Raw genomic sequence first — 21068 nt, forward strand, 5'->3', positions numbered from 1 at the left:
AATCAGAGACTCAGAGCGGCTTACAATCTCCTATATCTTCTCCCCCCACAAGAGACACCCTATGAGGTGGGTGGGGCTGAGAGGGCTCTCACAGCAGCTGCTCTTTCAAGGACAACCTCTGCCAGAACTATGGCTGATCCAGGACCATTCCAGCAGGTGCAAGTGGAGGAGTGGGGAATCAAACCCAGTTCTCCCAGATTAGAGTCCACGCACTTAACCACTACACCAAACTGGCTCTCAGTTTAAGTGGAGGAGCTAGAGGGAAATTCTCCAGATCAGAGCCTGCTGCTCTTAACCACTGCACCAAACTAGTTCTCATGTGTGTTCATATGTGTGTCATGTGCGTTCATATGTGTTTAAATGTGTGAGACGTCTGGGCATTTGAGGCTCCTGAGGGTGTGAAGTGGGGTTGTGCAAGGATTTATGTTTTGGTTCATAATACTTTATTAAAATTTTTGTATAGAAAAAAAAGGAAAACAAAAACAAAAAAGAACATGTACACACACACACACAAAGAAACAACTACAATTGTAAAAGAAGGAATTAATATCTGATTTTCTCCACTATTGGAATCCATACATTTCATAGAAACACAGAGTTGGAAGGGACCTCCAGGGTCATCTAGTCTAACCCCCTGCACAATGCAGAAAATTTGCAAATACCTCCCCCTAAATTCACAGGATCAGCATTGCTGTCAGATGGCCATCTAGCCTCTGTTTAGAAACCTCGGAGGAAGGAGAGCCCACCACCTCCCAAGGAAGCCTCTTCCACGGAGGAACTGCTCTAACAGTCAGAAAATTTTTCCTAATGTTGAGCCGGAAACTTTTCTGATTTAATGTCAACCCATTGGTCCTGGTCCTACCTTCTGTTGTATTCAGTTGATATTTTGTGTGTGTGTTAAACTATAGTTCTGTTTTTATTGACAACACCTCCTTTCTGTAACACTGCAGTGCTTCTGATCTGGGTTGTGCTGGTTTATATATTTTCATGATTGTATTTTTAAAATTGCTGTTTATGATTTTTTTCCCCTGCTCTCTCTCTCACTCACTCACTGTTTTTTCATTTTTAAGTCATTATTCTAGCTAATTTATTTTATTGTCTTTTCTCAGCTGTGATCTGTCTTGAGCAAATTCCCAGGAAGGATAGCTGAAAAAAATGTCCAGCTTGGGGGATATATTTTCAAGTTCCTGGAAAATTCTTGTGGCAGCCATCTTTGAAGAAGAAGAAGATATTGGATTTATATCCCGCCCTCCACTCCAAAGAGTCTCAGAGCGGCTCACAATCTCCTTTACCTTCCTCCCCCACAACAGACACCCTGTGAGGTGGGTGGAGCTGGAGAGGGCTCTCATAGCAGCTGCCCTTTCAAGGACAACCTCTGCCAGAGCTATGGCTGACCCAAGGCCATGCCAGCAGGTGCAAGTGGAGGAGTGGGGAATCAAACCCGGTTCTCCCAGATAAGAGTCCGCACACTTAACCACTACACCAAACTGGATCTCCTATTTGTTTCAGCTCTCTGCAAGAATGTTTGTATTCAGTGAGACTAGATTTTCTGCTTGTTCGTGTATTATTTAAGGCTTCATGCTGCTGAGTAATTATAACATTTTGCAATTTCTGAAGCTGATGCGAGGAGTTCTTGAAATGTTTTCTGGAGACTGTTGATCAATCAATAAAGACCTGGATTTGAAAAGCCTTGACAGTGTCCTATTCCTTTAAGGAGACTTGGAACTGTCAGGGATTGAGTCATCCTTGACTACAGGTGGTACATTGTCATCAGGTGTAAGCCACTTAACGAATTTGTAATGTGATTGGCTAAGACCACTAGAAATGCAGTAGCCAGCTACCAGTTCACTGTGGGATAGGAAAGAAGGATACCAGTGTGGCATACTGTTTGGATGGATATTGAATTGATGACTTTGGACCTTGTATTGACTATTCTATTGGACTCTGTATTTGTACCTCTGCCTGGCTCTACTTATGTGTAAGTGTATGACTATTGGACTGCCTATTGACTCTGTTACCTGCCTGAACCCAATACAGTTTGTTTCACCTGCTGTCTGTTTCGAGTGTCTTCCTTGGGACTACTTCCTGTGACTGGTCTGCCCAGTGGGAACTGCTTCTGCAACTTTGACAAGCCTGATATTTATTAACCATTAATTTTCCATCTCCACCCTGCCCCCCCCCCCCGCCCTTCCTCCTGCCCCTCGTCAAATAAGTGATCTGGCCACGGTGACCCGTGGTCTGGTTGCATCTAGGTTAGATTACTCCAGGGGTCCCCAACATTTTTGAGCATGTGGGCAGCACCTATAGAATTCTGACATGTGGTGGGTGCAGCTACAAAATGGCTGCCACAGATTGGCTACCACAGCTTCAATCACATGGAATTCACTGCTGGAAGAAGTGGTGGCTGCTACAAGCATAGACAGTTTCCGGAGGGAACTGGATAAACATATTGAGCAGAGGTCCATCACTGGCTATTAGCCCCAGGGTATAGGTGGAACAGTCTGTTTAGGGCAATGATGTATTCTTGGTGCTTGGGGACAGAACCATAGCCAGGATTTCATGTTTGGTGGGGCCCACAGCAGGATTTGTTCTTTGGGGAGGCCCCAGGGGGCACCCGGTTTGGTGGCCCTGGGCTCTCGGCACTGTAAGCTGCTTTGAGTTCCACAAGCTAACCCCCTTCACCTGAGCAGTCGTAGCAGCTTTGCTCCCCCACCCCTTTCTTTTATGCCCCTCTCTCTGAGAGACAGAGACCTCTTGATTCTCCCCCCCCCCCCAACACACACACATTTTACTCTGCATGCTGTGTTAGGGAACGGGAGAGAAAAAGGCGAGAAGCCCAGCAACAATGCTACTCCTTGTTCAGAGGGGTGGTGAGCAAAGGGGACAGATTGGGGGTCCTCCAATGGAGGGACCATACAGTTGGAAGGGGTGTGTGAAATGATGGGCTTGGCCCCCTCGGGCCCCACGTAGCTACGAGCCTGTTTGGGGGGCAGCAGAGGGAAGACATCTGGAGTTCTCGGCATGGTGAAACTTCTGAGGGCAGCTTGGTTTTGGTCACTGTATGACCCAGATTGTTGGGATTGGATGAGCCACTGGCCTGATCCAAAATGGCTTCTCTTCTATTATCCTTGTGCTGTTGTGACAGCTGCTGTCAAAGCAACATATTTAAAAATCTACAGAACTAATCAAATCTCCCCTGCTCAGTCAGAAGTCCCGCTGGGCAAAAGTCCCCATCTGGCACCCAGTGGGCTCCAGAAAAGAGATTGGATTTATACCCCACCCTTCATTTAGAGTCTCCAAGTGGCTTGCAGTCTCCTTCCCTTCCTTCCCCACAACAGAGACCCTGTGAGGGAGGTGGGGCTGAGAGAGCTTTTTCAAGAACTGCTCTTGAGGGAACACCTCTGAGAGAACAGCTGTGACCGGACATGTGACTGACCCAAGGTCGCTCGGCAGATGCATGTGGAGGAGCTGGAAAGCAAATCTGGTTCTCCCAGAGTAGAGCCTGTGCACTTAAACACTATGCTGGCTCTCAAAGGTGTCAGCAGGCACAAGGCCAGGAAAGGGAAGGGGGACTTTTTCCTTTGGGAGAAACTCTGCATATGTTCAAATGTATTGTGACGACTAGCATTGCCAAATCCGACTCAGGAAATATCTGGGGACTTTGGGGGTGGAGCCAGGAGCAAGGGTGTGACAAGCACGATTGAACTCCAAAGGGAGTTCTGGCCATCACATTTAAAGGGACCGCAGGCCTTTTAAATGCCTTCCCTCCATTGGAAATTATGAAGGATAGGGGCACCTTCTTTGGGGGTGCATAGCATTGGACCCCCTGGTCTAATCTTTTTGAAACTTAAGGGGTGTTTTGATGAGAGGCACTGAATGCTATGCTGAAAATTTAGTGCCTCTAACAGCCCCCCTGCAGCCCCAGGTACCTACAGATCAATTCTCCATTATACTCTGTGGAAATGGATCTCCATAGAGTATAATGGAGTGCCCAGCAGACATTTTCCTCCCCCCCCCCCCGCTTTCTGATGACCCTGAAGCAGGGGGATGGCCTCTAAACTGGGTGATCCCCCGCCCCCAATTGGGGATTGGCAACCCTAATTCTGACCCTTGGACTTTTTATTCCAGAAAGGAGAAACTTTTCACCTTATGTGGGAGAGTGGAGGAAGCGCCGCACATGCTCAAAAGCATTTTGGCCTCACAGGAAGTGAAAAACGTTGTAAGTTTATGCAGGGGAGGGGCAAATGGAGGCTTCAGAGCAGGGGTGGCCAAACTGTGGCTCGGGAGCCACACGTGGCTCGGCTCTTTCACACATATTGTGTGGCTCTTGAAGCCCCTATGCTCTGTCGGTCTGCTTGGAGAAGGCATTTCTCTCTTTAAATCACTTCTCCAAGCAAACCAGCCGGGGACTTGGAGAATGCATTTAAAGTTAAAGTTGCTCTCTTTCCACCTCTCCTCCACCCATCTATTACTTTCTTTCCACCTTTCCTTCCCTCCTTGCGACGTTCAAACCTCTTTGACATTAATGTCTTGTGGCTCTCAAACATCTATTCTATGTAGAACAAAATAGGAGTAGGCTTGCCAATCCCCAGGTCCCAGCGGGGGTTCTTCTATTTTCCCAGTCAGCTGGCGGGGAGGGGGGAGCCGAGCCCTGCCCCGCCCCACCCCCAGAGGGCCATGTGTGTTTCCAGCTCTGGAGGCTTCCATCTTTGATTGAAAGGCTTCCTCTTGGGATGGGGTGTCTGTGTTACTTTGAAGAGGCTGGCAGCAACTCATGAGTAGAGAGGCCAGTAGAGAGGCCAATCCTTCCTTCAGTCGCCAGAAACGGGGTGGGGGGGGGGAGAGGGAGGGAAACGTCTGCTGAGCACTTCATTATTTCCTATGTGGAGATCGATTCTCAAAGGGTATAATGGGGAATTAATCTGGAGGTTTTGGGGGCTCTGGGGGGGCTGTTTTTTGAGGTAGAGGCACCAAATTTTCAGTTTAGTATCTAGTGCCTCTTTCCAAAGTACCCCCCCAAGTTTTAAAATGATTGGACCAGGGGGTCCAATTCTACGAGCCCCAAAAGAAGGTGCCCCTATCCTTCATTATTTCCTATGGAAGGAAGACATTTTAAAAGGTGTGCTGTCCCTTTAAATGTGATGGCCAGAACTCCCTTGGAGTTCAATTATGCTTGTCACACCCTTGTTCTTGGCTCTGCCCCCAATATCTTCTGGCTCCACCCCCAAAGACCCCAGATATTTCTTGAATTGGACTTGGCAACCCTAAATAGGAGTCAATTGCACCTTTAAGACCAACTTAGTTTTATTTAGAATTAAGCTTTCGTGTGCTTAGAGCACACCAAAGCTTACGTTCTAAATAAAACTAAGTTGGTCTTAAAGACGCAAGTGACTCCTATTTTGTTCTGCTACTTCAGACCAATACGGCTGCCTGCTATGTGGCTGTTATGTTAAGCAAGTTTGGTCACCCCGATACAAAGTTTTGTTGCAAGCGAGGTGGGAGCGGCCGGCAGAGGGCGCCGGTGTGCAAAGAAGGAGCGGATTGAGCTCGGTCTGCTCTGGAGGCAGGAAAGGGCGGCCGCGTTTGCATCCGGGAGAGAAGCGGGGAAAGAAAGGAGGGGGACCCGGCACGGATCCTGGCAGCGAGGAAAGGGGGGAGGCTGAGCAGGGACGGGTCAAACCCGCCCCCCCCCCGCCTCCCCAAGGGGCATCCACCCGCCCAGCTGTTTCCGAGAATCTCCCTCATTTGCAATCAAAGGTGTCCCTTTGCCCAGGTGGCTCCAAGGGGGGGATGGATGCGGCACACCTGGAACAGGTAAGAGGTTGTGGGGGAGCATGGAGGGGCCATGGTTCAGTGGTAGAACCTCAGCTTGACATGCCAAAAGTCCCAGGTTCACTCCGGCATCTCCAGTGAAAAGAGCAAGGTGGAAAGTGACCTGGTAGATCTCAGCCTGAGAGTCCTTTGGGAGAGGTGCTGCCAGTCTGAGTAGATAATACTGATTTAGATCAGGAACTTCTTTGCATATTAGGCCACACACCCCTGATGCAGCCAATCCTCCTGGAGTTTACAATAGTCCCTGTACTAAGAGCACTGTAAGCTCTTGGAGGATTGGCTACCTCAGGGGTGTGTGGCCTAATGTGCAAAGGAGTTCCTGCTACAAAAAAAGCTCTGGGCAGAGAATCGTAAGGTTGGAAGGGACCCCCAGGGTCATTTAGTTCAAAACCCTGCACATGGCAGGAAATTCACAGATACACCACCACCCCAGACACACACTCTAGTTACCCCTGTTCCATCCCCAGATGGCAAAAAACTTTCAAGATCCCCAACCAAATTGGCATCTAGAAAGCTAGAAGGGATCAGCATTTCCTTGGGTGTGTAAAAAAGGGCCATGAGAACTAAGGTGTACCAAAATTTTAAATGTAATGCCCCTGTATAAATCTATGGGGCAGCCTCATTTGGGATACTGTGTACAATTCTGGTCACCGCGCCTCTAAAAAGATTGTCATTGGAAGAGGGCAGCCAAAATGATGGAGGGGATGGAACACCTGCCCTATGAAGGAGAAATGATGACTGAGGGTGACATGATAGTGGTTTACAAAATGATGCATGGTATCTCACAATACAAAAACTCATTGGCACTCAATGAAATTAAGGCGCTGTAGGCTTAGAACAGATCAAAGGAAATACTTCTTCACCCAAAGAGCAATTAACATGTGGGATTCACTGCTACATGAATTGGTGGCAGCTAAAAGCATAGATCACTTCCAGAGGGGATTGGATAAACATCTGGAGCAGTGGTCCATTAGTGGCTACAGATGGAACATTCAGTTTTGGGGCAGTGATGCTCTGTATTCTTGGTCCTGGGGGGCAACAGTGGGAAGGCATATGGAGTTCTAACCCCACTGATGGACCCCCTGATGGCACCTGGGTTTTGGCCACTGTGTGAGACAGATTGTTGGAGTGGATGGCCCATTGGCCTGATCCAACATGGTTTCTTTTATGTTCTTAAATTGCTATAGTGTGTTGACCTATGACTGTTTGTAAAAAAACAAAACCAACAAACGCTGCAGCAGCATTAATGCCAGGCTGTTTATTTATCATGTAGGATCATAGATGTCAAGTCTGATGTTTCAATAACGAGTCCTTGTTGATAAAGTAGCAAGTTTATTGTAACATATTGCAAGACAGGTCGACAGAGATTGAGAGAACTGGCGAGCATATACAAAGGGCAAACATTTAAGGTGCAGATCGGGGGAATTCCTACGGGGGGGGGGGGGGAACCGCCTAAGCTCCTTGTTGCTTTATCTTTCTCAGGCCTGGCTGGCCTTGGGCACTTCCTTGGTACCCATTATCTTTGAGAAGGCACAGTAATCTTTTTCTCATAGCTAGTTGCAAAGCTTGGCTACATAACAAAGGGAAGGAGGGGGGGGGAGGAGAGGTTGAGCTAGCAGCACTTGAATACAGTATGGCTTTTACCCAGGAATCATTTCCTGAACCAAAGTTTGAAAATCTATGCTAGTAGAATATAACTCAGACTTGACAATAGAGAGTGGCAAAATAATATTTAAGGACTAGTGACATCCTCAATTTAATGAAAATTGTCATGATCTAGCAGCTGAACTCAATACATTTTTATGCTTGGGGGGAGCTTACTATAGGGCATAGTCCTGAAAATACCCCCCAGCAAGAATTCAAATAATTTTTCTATGAACAAATTCCTGGACGTTATAGGGCAACCTATTAAGTTCCTTTCAGTTTGATGTAGTGGTTAAGTGCATGGTCTCTTATCTGGGAGAACAGGGTTTGATTCCCCACTCTTCCACTTGCAGCTGCTGGAATGGCCTTGGGTCAGCCATAGCTCTTGTAGGAGTTGTCTTGAAATGGCAGCTGCTGTGAGAGCTCTCTCAGCCCCACCTCTCTCACTGGGTGTCTGTTGAGGGGGAGGAGGTAAAATGAGATTGAGACTCTGATTCAGAATATAGGGCAGGATATAAATCCAATATCATCTTCTAAATGTTCAGAATCTCATTAATGATGTTTTCTGTTCCTTCCAGGCCGTTGGAGTCCTCGGAAATGGGTAAGGCTCGGACACTTTCTTGCTGTTTTTCACCTGTGCTGAAGTTGAATGTTGCCGGGTCAAGATCTGCTGCTGGAAAACCTGCTGATTTCTCTTCTGAAGAAGGAGACTAGATCTGAGGAGGGGAATGTCCCAGCATGTTGGTTCTACAGCAGTGGGCAGAGGGAGAATGACTGCAGGAATAAACAGCTTTCAAAGGATGGCTTGCTTGAGAGCCTGTTTGGTGTAGTGGTTAAGTGTGCGGACTCTTATCTGGGAGAACCGGGTTTGATTCCCCACTCCTCCACTTGCACCTGCTGGAATGGCCTTGGGTCAGCCATAGATCTCACAGGAGTTGTTCTTGAAAGGGCAACTTCTGCCAGAGCTCTCTCAGCCCCACCCACCTCACAGGGTGTTTGTTGCGAGGGGAGAAGATATAGGAGATTGTAAGCCGCTCTGAGTCTCTGATTCAGGGAGAAGGGTGGGGTATAAATCTGCAGTCTTCTTCTTCTTCTAATGCTTCTGCATTTCTTTTCTCTAGCATGGAAGGCATTCTGGTCCCAAAACCTGAATTGGATCAGGCAGAGCTTGAACAGGGATCCATCATTCTCACAGAGAAAAGATCCATCCTTCAGGTTTCACTCCTGGGGTGCAATGGTGAGACTCACTCTCTCCCCCTGTGTGCCCCCCTTCTAGCTCAATCTTCCGCTCCTGGTGGCTGCTGTGGAATGTATAGCTTGCCTTCAGCTGCCAAAATCTTAGAATTATTCTTTACATTATACATACTTTTTTCTTCTCTTCTTCTTTGAGCCTGTGAGCACCTTTGGAATTCAGACACCAGTGTTCCCTCTAAGCTGAGTTCGCGTGAGCTAGCTCACAGATTTTTAGCCTCCAGCTCACAGATTTTTGTCTTAGCTCAGTAAGGATGATCCTGGAGCAAACTAATTGATGCAGTAGCTCACAACTTTTAATGCCAGTAGCTCACAAGTAGAATTTTTGCTCCCAAGACTCTGCAGCTTAGAGGGAACATTGGTCACAACTACAAAATGGCTACTGCAAGAGGTGGAGCCAGCCAGAAAATGGCTTCCGTAGCTTACCCTTTTGTCACGCTGATGATCTTTGTGCTGTGCTGATAGCTCCTAACAAAGCAACACTATATAAAATCTGCACAACCAATCAAATCTCCAGAGGCCAATCAGAAGCTTTGCTGGGTAAAATTCCCAGCAGGCTCCACCCACTTTTAAAAAACATTTGTGTGCCCAGGGTGTTTTTATTAAAATGGGATTAGACAGATTCATCGAGGAAGTCTATCAATGGCTACTAGCCATGGTAACTGAGAGAACCTCCGCATTCAGAGGCATTAATCCTCTGAATCCCAGAGCCAGGAGGCAACATCAGCAGGCTATCTGCCCTATTGTTGGTTGTCCAGAGGAACTGGCTGGCCACTGTGTGAGACAGGATGCTGGACAAGGTGGACAACTGGTCTGATCCAGCAGGACTCTTCTTAGGTTCTTATGATAGTCTCAGTCTCTATGCCCTCTTATTGGCCATCCAGAGGAATTGGTTGGCCACTGCATGGACTAGATGGACCATTGGTCTGATCTGGCAGAGCTGCTCTTATGAAGACCTCAGACTCTATGCCCTGTTGTTGGCTCTCCAGAGGAACTGGTTGGCCACTGTGTGAGACAGGATGCTGGACTAGATGGATCCAGAGAGCCAGTTAGGTATAGGAGAGCCAGTCTGGAGTAGTGGTTAAGCGCGTGGATCTTATCTGGGAGAACTGGGTTTGATTCTCCATTCCTCCACTTGCATTTGCTAGAATGGCCTTGGGTCAGCCACAGCTCTTGTAGGAGTTGTCCTTGAAAGGGAAGCTGTAAGAGCTCTCTCAGCCCCACCTGCCTCACAGTCACAGGGTGTTTGTTGTGGGGGAGAAGGTAAAAGGAGATTGTTACTACTCTGAGATTCAGAGTATAGGGCAGGATATAAATCCAATATCATCATCATCTTCTCTTATGTCCTTATGAAGACTTTGGCTTCTATGCCCTGTTGTTGGCTGGCCATAGGAACTGGCTAGCCACTATGTGAGACAGGATGCTGGACAAGATGGACCACTGGTCTGATCCAGCAGGGCTCTTCTGATGTTCTTAAGGGTGCCAGGGAGCACTGTAGTACTCATGGGTACTAATTGAATCCAGAAGTGGACAGGCCAGTGTGGAAACATTCTCAACCCACTGGAGCCGAATCATAGCAACTTGCCTCTTCAAATTAAATGTGTCATCTTCTCATTTGAATTTTGACTGCCTGAATTTCTGTCGGCATTACAACTGTCTTTATTCTCCTTGTTTTGGCAGGCCATGGGCCAGTGTCTGAGAAGGAAAGAACGGAAGAAGATGGAAGCACACTTAACATAGAAAGTTCTGAACAAGTAGAACTATCCAGGGAATTGTTAAGAAAAACAAATGGTGAAGTTCTCCAAATTTCTGAGCAGAATGGAATTTTGGAAAATGAGAGAACTGAAAGGCAGGAGAGGATTCCTACAGAAAGGAGTCGAAGTAAACCCATTCTTCATGTGCTGAATGATAAGGACACCAGCAAGAAACATTTGTTGTGCAGTGAGTGTGGGAAAAGCTTCAGCAACACCTCTAACCTGATTGCTCATGAGAGGATCCACACAGGAAAGAAGCCATACAAATGCTCCGACTGTGGGAAGACATTTGGGAAGAAATCAACGCTCATTACCCATGAGAGAATCCACACGGAGGAGAAACCATACGAGTGTTCCATCTGTGGGAGGAGCTTCAGCCAGACCTCCAGCCTCATTGCCCACGAGAGAATCCACACAGAAGAAAAGCCATACGAGTGTTCAGAATGTGGGAAGAGCTTCAGTTTGAAATCGAGCCTGGTTGCTCATGAAAGAATCCACACAGGAGAGAAGCCGTACAAGTGTTCAGACTGTGGGAAAAGTTTCAGTCAGAAGTCTGCCCTCATTGCACATGTGAGAACACACAGAGGTGAGAAACCTTACACGTGCTCGGTATGTGGGAAATGCTTCAGCCAGAGCTCAAACCTTATTGCGCATGAAAGAATCCACACAGGAGAGAAGCCGTACCAGTGTTCTGATTGTGGGAGAAGCTTCAACTGCAGTTCCAGCCTTATTAGACACCAGAGGATTCACACTGAAGACAAACCATATGAGTGTTCAGACTGTGGGAAAAGCTTCAGTTGTAGTTCCAGCCTCATTAGACATCAGAGGACCCACACAGGAGAGAAGCCCTACGAATGCACAGATTGTGGCAAGACTTTCAGTGTGAGTTCTCAGCTTAGCATACATCAGAGGACCCACACAGGAGAGAAGCCATACAAATGCTCAGACTGTGGGAAAAGCTTCAGCGTGAGATCGAGCCTCAGTGCCCACCAGAGGATCCACACAGGCGAGAAACCTTATAAATGTACCGACTGTCCAAAGAGCGTCTACTTGAGATCTAGTCTCAATGCACACAAAAGAACCCATGGAGGGAAAAAACCATACGATTGTGGAGACTGTGGGAAGAGCTTCACTTGCAGTTCCAACCTCATTAGACACCAGAGGATACATACAGGTGAGAAACCGTACAATTGTGCAGACTGTGGGAAAAGCTTCACTTTGAGTTCGAACCTTATCGCCCATCAGAGGACACATACAGGAGAGAAGCCGTACCAGTGCTCAGACTGTGGAAAGTTCTTCAGCGTGAGTTCTCAGCTCCATGTGCACCAGAGAATCCACACAGGAGAGAAGCCATTTGAATGCTCAGACTGCGGCAAGAGCTTCACTTGCAGTTCGGGTCTCATCAGACATCAGAGGACTCACACGGGAGAAAAACCTTATCAGTGCTCAGACTGTGGGAAAAGGTTCAACCTGAGTTCAAATCTCCTCACACACCAGAAAACTCATAGAGGGGAGAAACCCTACAAATGTGTGTACTGTGGGGAAAGTTTCTATACAAGACCAAATTTTGTTGACCATCATAAAGCCAACCACGTAGATGCTATAAATGTGAACACAGACACCGGTAGCATTAAACAGAACTCCCAGTTGATTAACTACCAAATAAATTACGTAGGATGGGATTGATGATAGAGCAATTAATGATCCCACAGAAGCGTATCCTTGTACAAGAACCCTTTTAATTTTAAAACATTTATACCATGTCTTTCAATAACCAGTGTTTTCAAGGTGGCTTACAGAAAACAGAATTTTAAAAAATCTCTATGCTGGGATAGAATTTTTTAAAAATCCTTTCCTTCAAAAGGAAATAGTACTTTACACAGTGATCAAAATGTGGTATTTGCTGGCATAGGATGGAATGATGGCCACAGGAATAAACAGCTTTAACAGGGGATTAGACAGATTCACGGAGGTCTATTAGTGGCATCTTGCCATGATGGGTGAGGGAAACCTCTGAATCTCAGAGCCAGGAAGCAAATCAGGTGAAGGCCTTGGCCTCTCTGCCATGTTAGCCATGCAGAAGAACTGGTTGGTCACAGTATGACACATGATGCTGGACTAGATGGCCCACTGGTCTCATCCAACAGCACTCTTCTTATGTTCTTCTGAAGGCCTCCGTTTCTATGCACTGTTGTTGGCTGTCCAGAGGAACTGGAAGGCCACTGTGTGAGACAGGATGCTGGACCACTGGTCTGATCCAGCAGGGTTCTTCTGATATTTCTATGAAGGCCTTGGCCTCTCTGCCCTGTTGTTGGCCTCCAGAGGAACTGGTTGGCCACTGTGTGAGGCAGGATGCTGGACTAGATGGACCACTGGCCTGATCCAGCAAGGCTGTTCTAATGTTCTTATGAAGGCCTCAGCCTCTCTGCCCTGTTGTTGGCCCTCCAGAGGAACTGGTTGATCACTGTGTGAGACAGAATGCTGGACTAGATGGTCTCATCTAGCAGGGGTCCTCTAATGTTCTCATATTCCTCACTCTCGCCATCCTTCCAAGCTGAGACATGGAGAAAAACAGAAAGTGGAACCAAAGAACATTGATTAAAAATACAAAAGGATATATTAAAAATAAACTGAACTAATCTGTTGTGCCTTTACTGCCTTTCCAAGCATTTCTGGGAAAGGATCAAATTTACAGGGATAAACTATTCCATGAGCTGGGGGCTGCCACCAAAAAGGCCCCATCACATCTCTCTGCCTAACAAAATGGGTGATGCAGAGTAGGGCCTCACTGGATGATCTAGGTTAGGATCCCAAGAGAAGATATTTTGGTCCTGAACTGGTATGAGCTTTAAAGATAAAAAATCAGCACTTTCATTTACCTCCAGAAACAAACTAGTATACAATGAAGCTGGGTCTGAATAGATGCAATATGTAGTAAGTGGCAGAAACATCATGAAATAAGTAGGAGATGTGCAAGAGCTGTTGTGCAGGAGAACTTCCCACTGGATTGTGCCCCAGCAGTCACTTCTCATACCTTTGTATTTGGACCGTGACAGATGATTTTTGAATGTGTGCAAAAATGTCCACCTCTTGGGTTCTCTGCCTTTTGTAACATTTAATTTTGAGAAACCAATTATGATATGTTTGAGAAAGTATTAAAAGGAAACCTTGAACTGTTTCAGGCATTACATGTAGCCAAGCACCAAATAAACATGATAGAAAAAAGACCTAACAATAATTTTTAAAAACAACTGGATTTTTAAATTAAAAATGTGTTTTTCTCATGAGATACCATGGGTGATTACAGACCGGCACTTTGGATCGACTCAGAAATTGACCTAAAAAATCCTTCCACACACAAACATTTGCCGCCTGTCCCCGTCCTGCACTCATCCTGTCCTCCAGCCTTCACAGGCTGGCTAAAAAAGCTACCACTTCCAAAGTGGTAGCAAATTTCTGAGCCGACAGCCAGTCGCCCTGTTGGCATTTGGAAGCGGCAGGGAGGATGCTAGGCGCCTTGGTGGTGTGAAACCGCCAAGCCGCCCCACAGCGCTTCTTTTTTTTTTTGTAAAACCTAAACAGAGCACTTGAGCACACAAGCACTTGACTCTTCAGGGGAGAAAAAGAGTAGTCTGGCTTCTGAGGCGCCTCCCCGTCTGAATGCGTCAAATCGCCTTGCAGATGGGATGGGGCCGCCTCACCGGGGAGCATGTGGAAGCGTCAGGGCGGCTCTTCTTGAGCCAGCCCAATTCAGAACGCCTCCCAGCTGCCCCAATCTGCTCATCTGTTATCAGCCCATGTTTCAGGTATCAAGTGAGTGCATTTTCTATATAAGATGCTGAAAATTGGAGGATGAAGCAGTGGTATAGCAGCGTCCAGAAGTACATTTGTTTTGCCTGACACATGAGCTGGTGAAAATAATTGACTTTCCTGCCTTTCTGAAAAGCACTACTGAAACTCTGAGATGTAACTAAAGATGGGCACAAACCTGCTCATGAACAAAAGTTGTGATGAATTTTGGCCGCTTCATGGTTGTGAACTGAAGAGCCAGTTTGGTGTAGCGGTTAAGTGCGCAGACTTTTATCTGGGAGAACCATGTTTGATTCCCTGCTCCTCCGCATGCAGCTGCTGGAGTGACCTTGGGTCAGTCATAACTCTCCCAGAGCTGTTCCTTTCAATAGCAGTTTGTGTTAAAGCTCTCTCAGCCCCACCTACCTCACAGGGTGTCTGTTGTGGGAAAGGAAGATTGTAAGCCACTCTGAGACTCCTTTGGGTAGTGGAGGATAGGGTATAAATCCATTCTCTTCTTCTTGAACATCATTTTTGCTTCTGCTAATTGCCTTTAATGCAGGCTGAAGCCTCCAAGGGACCTATCTGAACTGGCCTGATAGTTGCTCGGTTTACCTTAGGCTGAGGTGGAGTGGCCAACTTCCAGGGGGGTGGCTGGAGATCTCCTGGGATGACAATTACAATTAGAAGAAGAATTGCAGATTTAAACCCCACCCTTCTCCCTTGAATCAGAGACTCACAGCGGCTTACAATCTGCTATGTCTTATCCCCCCACAACAGACACCCTGTGAAGTGGGTGGGGCTGAGAGGACTCTCACAGCAGCTGCCCTTTCAAGGACAGAGTCTCAGAGTGGCTTACAATCTCCTATGTCTTCTCCCCTTCAACAGACATCCTGTGAGGTGGGTGGGGCTGAGAGGGCTCTCACAGCAGCTGCCCTTTCAAGGACAACCTCTGCCAGAGCTAATGGCTAACCCAAGGCCAGTGGCTGGAGATCTCCTGGGATGACAATTCCAATTAACCTCCAGGTGACAGAGATCAGTTCACCTGGAGAAAATGGCTGCTTTGGAAGCAGGATTTTACGGCATTATAATCCATCAAAGTCCTTCCCCTCCTCATACCTTCTCCCACCCTTCTCAAACTCCATCCTTCAAATCTCCGGGTATTTCCCAACCCGGAACTGACAACCCTAGTCTGAGGCCTACAAGGGGGCCCATTTGAATAGGTCCGCCAGTTGCTCAATTTACCTCAGACAGGGGCTTTCAAGTGGGGTTGCCAGTCTCCAGGTGGGGCATGGAGATCCTCTGGAATCTCCACTCAACTCAGATCAGTTCCTCTGGAGAAAATGAAGACTTTGGAGAGTGGACTCTGGCCATTATACATTGTTGAGGACCCTCCATCCCAAAACCCTGCCCTCCCTAGGCATCCTCCTCTAAATCTCCAGAAATTTTCCACCCTAGAGTTGGCAACCCTATCTCCCCATAGCCCGCTTGAACTAGCCTGTGCGCTGACCAATTTACTGACAGCTGACGTCATTGAAAGGACATCAGCTTGGTTTATTTTAGACTTGAGACCTGAAACTTGCTGGCTTTAACCTCCACTTGCCTTTTTTAATCTTTTATGGCCATCTGCATCCTAAACATGAGGATTGTTGTTCTTCTTTCTTCAGGGCAAAAGACAAATGGCAGTTAGGACAGCTCCAAATGGCTCCTGTGGATTGGGGCCAGGAGGCTGATGCCAGGCAGGAGGCAGCTCTTAGGAGCAAATGGGAATTATAAAGAATCAGGGCTTTTTTTGCAGCAGGAACTCCTTTGCATATTCGGCCACACACCCTTGCTGTAGCCAATCTTCCTGGAACTTAGAGAAGGCCCTGTACTAAGAGCCCTGTAAGCTCTTGGAGGATTGGCTACATCAGGGGTGTGTGGCCTAATAGGCAAAGGAACTCCTGCTACAAAAAAAGCCCTGCAAAGGATCATCCCTTCCTGAAGAGTGCTGTCTGGAGCTCTCTCCCATCCTTCCCTCCTAGAGTGGCATCATTTCCCCCCCATGGAGTTCATGCCTCAAATATCCTGTGAATTTGGGGTAGGCATTTGTGGGTTTCCTGCATTGTGCAGGGGGTTGGAGTAGATGACCCTGAAGGTCCTTTCCAACTCTATGATTCTATGATCAGTCAAATGAGGGGAATTAAAAAATGGCAGCTCTCCCCTATTGCTACTACCCCTCCATTATGAGTAGGAAAACTGCATCCATTGGACTTCTGTCTGTGAAAGACACATAAGGAAGTTTATTTACTCCATTTGTTCCTCCCCTAAGGAGACCCAAAGCCATCCTCTTCCCTGGCCTTTTTTTGTAGAAAAAGCCCAGCAGGAACTTATTTACATAGTAGGCCACACCCCTGACATCACCCGTGTTTGTTTTAAAAAACCCAGCAGAAACTCACTTGCACGGTAGGCCACACCCCCTGCTCTTCTCCATTTTATCTTCACAACAGCCCTGTAAGGTAGCTTCCCAGCAGGTGTGTGCTGAATGAGCAGGCATTTGGAACAGCTGGGCTTTGCAAGGCTGTGTCCAGCATTTCAGAAATCAGCTGACCTGAAAATATATTGTCAGCTTTTAGTGTAGTGGTTAAGTGCGCGGACTCTTATCTGAGAGAACCAGGTTTGATTCCCCCCTCCTCCACTTGCACCTGCTGGAATGGCCTTGGGTCAGCCTTAGCTCTTGCAGAGTTGTCCTTGAAAGGGCACCTGCTGTAAAAAGCTCTCTCAGCTCCACCTATCTCACAGGGTGTCTGTTGTGGGACGGGAAGGTAGAGGAGATTGTGACCACTTTGAGACTCTGAGATTCAGAGTATAGAGTGGGATATAAATCCAATATTATCTTTCTTCTTCTTCTTCCCTGTGCTTTGAGCAGATACACAACAGGTGAAGGTTTGTCCAGTGACGCTTTCTCCTCAGATGACATCTATAGGTTGGAAAGAGCCCCCTTTTGAGTTTCTGCTTGTTAAAGGTCCAAAAAGGACCATTCAAAATGGAAAGTGTAAAAATACTTCCTATACTTGGTTGCCAACTTGCTCACAAACCCATATGCTTACGCTATAAAGAGCAAGAGTCCAGTAGCACCTTAAAAACTAACAAAATTTGTGTTGGGGGATGAGCTTTCCTGAGTCACAATATTTGTTGCAAGGTGTGAGCATTTGTCACTGCTCTCTTCTTCAGATGTATCTGAAGAAAGCAGGTGCGAACACTAATACCTTGCCGCAAATTTTGTTAGTCTTTAAGTCGCTACTGGACTCTTGCTCTTTTCTACTGCTACAGACAGACTAACATGGTCAGCTACCCATCTCAATCTATGTCCAGCAAAGTAATGCATCGACAAACATAAGAAAGGCCTTGCTGGATCAGCCCAGGGGTCCATCTAGTCCAGCATCCCGCCCCAAGCAAAAACCAACCAGTTGCCCTGGAGGGCCAACCAAACAAGTCAAGCTCCCCCCCCTGCTCTCCCTTAGTGTTGCCAGCCTCAGGTGGGGCCTGGAGACCTCCCAGAATAAAAGCTTATCTTCAGGCTACAAAAAAAAAATCTGGAGAAAATGGCTGCCATTATAAATGGCTGCCAAAATAAATGCCATTATATACCACTGAGGTCTTCCTCTCCTCAAACCCTGCCTGTCCAGCCCCAACTCTCCTGAAATGTCCCAAACCTGGAGTTACAAAAACAACAACAACAACAAACCCCACTGTGATATACTGGCTAACAATGTTCAGTAAAACCTTTTAAAGAACCATATAATCCTTTTTTGTACATGACAATATAACAAGAAGCTGATAGCCCTGAAGAAAATAGGAATTCTCCTGAGGCAGTTTTTTGACGAAATGAGCCTATATCCGGGTGCTCGTTGGATGGACCTTTCTTATAATATTGTTACGTACAAAAAGATTATGTGATTATTTAAAAGGTTTTACTAAACATTGTTAGCCAGTATATCCCAGTGTTTGTTTTGTTTTGTATTGCCTGTAATCTAAGCTGTGGACTCTTGTGATCAAAAATTCTACTTCGTGAGCTACTGGCATTCAATTTGTGTTGTGGCAAAACTTGCTTAACGTAAGAGCCACATAGAATAAATGTCAGATGTTTGAGATCCTCAAGACATGAACTTCAGATGTTTGAGAGCCGCCAGACATGAACCTCAGATGTTTGAGAGCTGCAAGGAAGGAAGGAAGGAAAGCAAATAAATGGGGGAGGGAGAAGTGGAAAGAAAGCAGCTTTAACTTTAAATGTGTTTTCCAAGCCACCAGCTGGCTTGGAGAAGTGATTTAAAGAGACAAATGCCTTCTCTAAGCCAGCTGACAGGGTGGTGGGGGCTTTGAGAGCCACGCAATATGTGTGAAAGAGCCACATGTGGCTCCAGAGCCATGGTCTGGCCACCCCTGGTTGTGAGCTACTGCATAAACTAGTTTGCCAGGGGAGCCAAACTATGGCTCAGGAGCCACCTGTGGCTCTATAACACATATTGTGCGTCTCTTGAAGCCCCCACAAGCCCCATTGGCACTAATCCCTTTAAATCATTTTCCCAAGCCAAGTCGGCTGGTGGCTTAGAGAATACATTTAAAGTTAAAGTTCCTTTCTTTCAACCTCTCCCTCCCTGCCTTCCAGCATCTGACATTCATTTGTGGCTCTCAAACATCTGACATTTATTTTGTGTGGCTCTTACATTAAGCAAGTTTGTCCACCCCTGTCCTAAACCAAGACAAAAATCGTGAGCTGGAGGCTAAAAAGCGGTGAGCTAACTCACACTAACTCAACTTAGAGGGAATGCTGCCTGGAATATGGACTTTTTTTCTTTTGGCAAACTAGAATGTATTTCTCTTTTAGAACAGTGTATCAAAATATTGGGGGGAGTTGTATTTACATACTCAAATACGGGATATTGGCTGTTTATCCTATTACATATACTAATCCATCTTCCACTATATTTTAATGTGAAGCCAAGCCGAGAGATTCTTTTTTTCTAATGGCAAACTATAATGATGTTATAACCTCTTGAGAAACTAATGCCCTCTATTTAAACCCACAACTAGCAAAGCCAGAATGATACCCAGATTTATGGCACTTTGCACCTGACCTACGACATCAATCTGCTTTTTATCACCCTCCGCTGTTGTTTCAGCCCACTTAACAACACTAACAAACACAGACCCCAATTTGTGATTCTTTTAATCTGCTAAAAACATTTCCATGACTCTACATACCAACTCGGAGAACCCCGTGGTGCAGTGTGGTAACGCTGCAGTACTGCAGTTAGAGCCCTCTGCTCATGACCTGAGTTCGATCCTGGTGGAAGCTGGGTTCAGGTAGCCAGCTCGAGGTTGACTCAGCCTTCCATCCTTCTGAGGTCGGTAAAATGAGTACCCAGCTTGCTGCGGGGAAAGTGTAGATGACTGGGGAAGGCAATGGCAAACCACCCCATAAAAAGTCTTCCGTGAAAACGTTGTGATGCAATGTCACCCCAGAGTTGGAAACGACCAGTATTTGCACAGGGGACTATCTTTACCTTTACATACCAACTCACGGCCCACTTTATCTATATTAAGGACTGCTTGCCAATCCATTTTTGTCTGATGAAGTGTGCTTAGAGCAGGGGTCCCCAACCACCGGGCAGTGGACCGGTACTGAGCCGTGGCCTGCTAGCAACTTGTCCGTGGAGCAAGGCAGAGCAATCCTGGACTAAAGAGGTGGCACTCGGAGTGAAGCCACACCACATCTTTCATCCACCTGGATCCCGGGCCGGCAGAAGGGGCAGCACTGCTGTGACCTTAGCCTACTCCTCATTTATCCACTGATCAGCTGATCAGCAGGGGTCTTTAAACGGAAGGGGGAGGCAGAAACAGCCCCAGCCTCCCTCCCATTTAAAGACCCCCATGGGGGACAAGGATGTGGCATGGGAGGGGGGGGACAGCCTGGAGTGGCAAAAACCCCAGTGCTACCTTCCCCACTGGTCCGTGGAAAAATTGTCTTCCATGAAACCGGTCCCTGGTGCCAAAAAGGTTGGGGGCCACTGGCTTAGAGCATACGAAAGCTTACATTCTGAATAAAACTTAGTTGGTCTCAAAGGTGCCACTTGCCTACTGCTTTGTAATATGGACTGTGATCCCAGGTGGTTGCTTTTCCAAACCTGGAGTTGGCAACCCCGCCTTCCAATCCCAGCCCCTGCATCCCTCGCTTTGCAGTCTGCCTGTTCCCACCAGAGGGCTCTCGAGGCGCCTCCAAGTGAGGAAAGAGCGGCTTCACCTCCTTTCTCTGGCCAGGGTTGGCTTCCCAAAGGCAGCTGCGACATCCAATCGCTGCAGAAGTTGTCAGGAAGGACGTAAAGGGCGGCGATCATAGCCTGTGTGTCCCTCCTGCCCTGAGGCTCAAGACAGGGACCAGCCGTTTCTCCCCCCCCCTTCCTCCTACATCTGTAACAGCTGGAGAGAGAAGCCATTGCCTTTCCGCACTCTTCCGCCAAAATCAGGGAACCCACTTGGCAGAGCTCTGTGTTGGACCCCTGCAGGGGGCTGCCCGAAGATGGAGCACTTTTAGGACACCCCCTGGCTTAGCTTAGATGGGTTCTCATGAAACCTCTCGCCTCCTGGCATGCCCCAAAGCAGTGTAAACAGCATAGACGGTGTAACTCCAGATCAAGGGAGATGGCTGCCTTGGAAACGGGAGAGGTAAGAGTAGGCTAAGGTGGGTGGAGGTCTGTTTAATTGTCGTCGCCTTGCTTGGGCATTTTCACAGTTTTTATATTTGGATCAGGGTGTGGG

At 47.1% G+C, this 21068-nt stretch overlaps 3 protein-coding genes across 3 annotated transcripts in view; 2 read left to right on the forward strand and 1 right to left on the reverse strand.

The window, feature by feature from the left end:
- The window catches only part of LOC132571225 (zinc finger protein 709-like), a 1224940-nt gene that overhangs the window by 88887 nt on the left and 1114985 nt on the right, over positions 1–21068 (reverse strand). The gene's annotated exons all lie outside the window — the stretch shown is intronic.
- LOC132571257 (zinc finger protein 883-like) overlaps positions 1–21068 on the forward strand; it is a 259231-nt gene that overhangs the window by 38693 nt on the left and 199470 nt on the right. The gene's annotated exons all lie outside the window — the stretch shown is intronic.
- Positions 1–21068, forward strand: part of LOC132570981 (uncharacterized) — a 52858-nt gene that overhangs the window by 12579 nt on the left and 19211 nt on the right. The window contains exons 6-12 of the mRNA XM_060237616.1: positions 1860–1978; positions 4129–4219; positions 8055–8077; positions 8598–8713; positions 10408–12161; positions 14163–14294; positions 20862–20975. Of these exons, the coding sequence (XP_060093599.1) occupies positions 1860–1978; positions 4129–4219; positions 8055–8077; positions 8598–8713; positions 10408–12161; positions 14163–14294; positions 20862–20975 (2349 nt within the window). The remainder of the gene's footprint in view (positions 1–1859; positions 1979–4128; positions 4220–8054; positions 8078–8597; positions 8714–10407; positions 12162–14162; positions 14295–20861; positions 20976–21068) is intronic.

The sequence above is a fragment of the Heteronotia binoei genome, chromosome 5 (assembly GCF_032191835.1).
Source record: "Heteronotia binoei isolate CCM8104 ecotype False Entrance Well chromosome 5, APGP_CSIRO_Hbin_v1, whole genome shotgun sequence".
Lineage (NCBI taxonomy): Eukaryota > Metazoa > Chordata > Lepidosauria > Squamata > Gekkonidae > Heteronotia > Heteronotia binoei.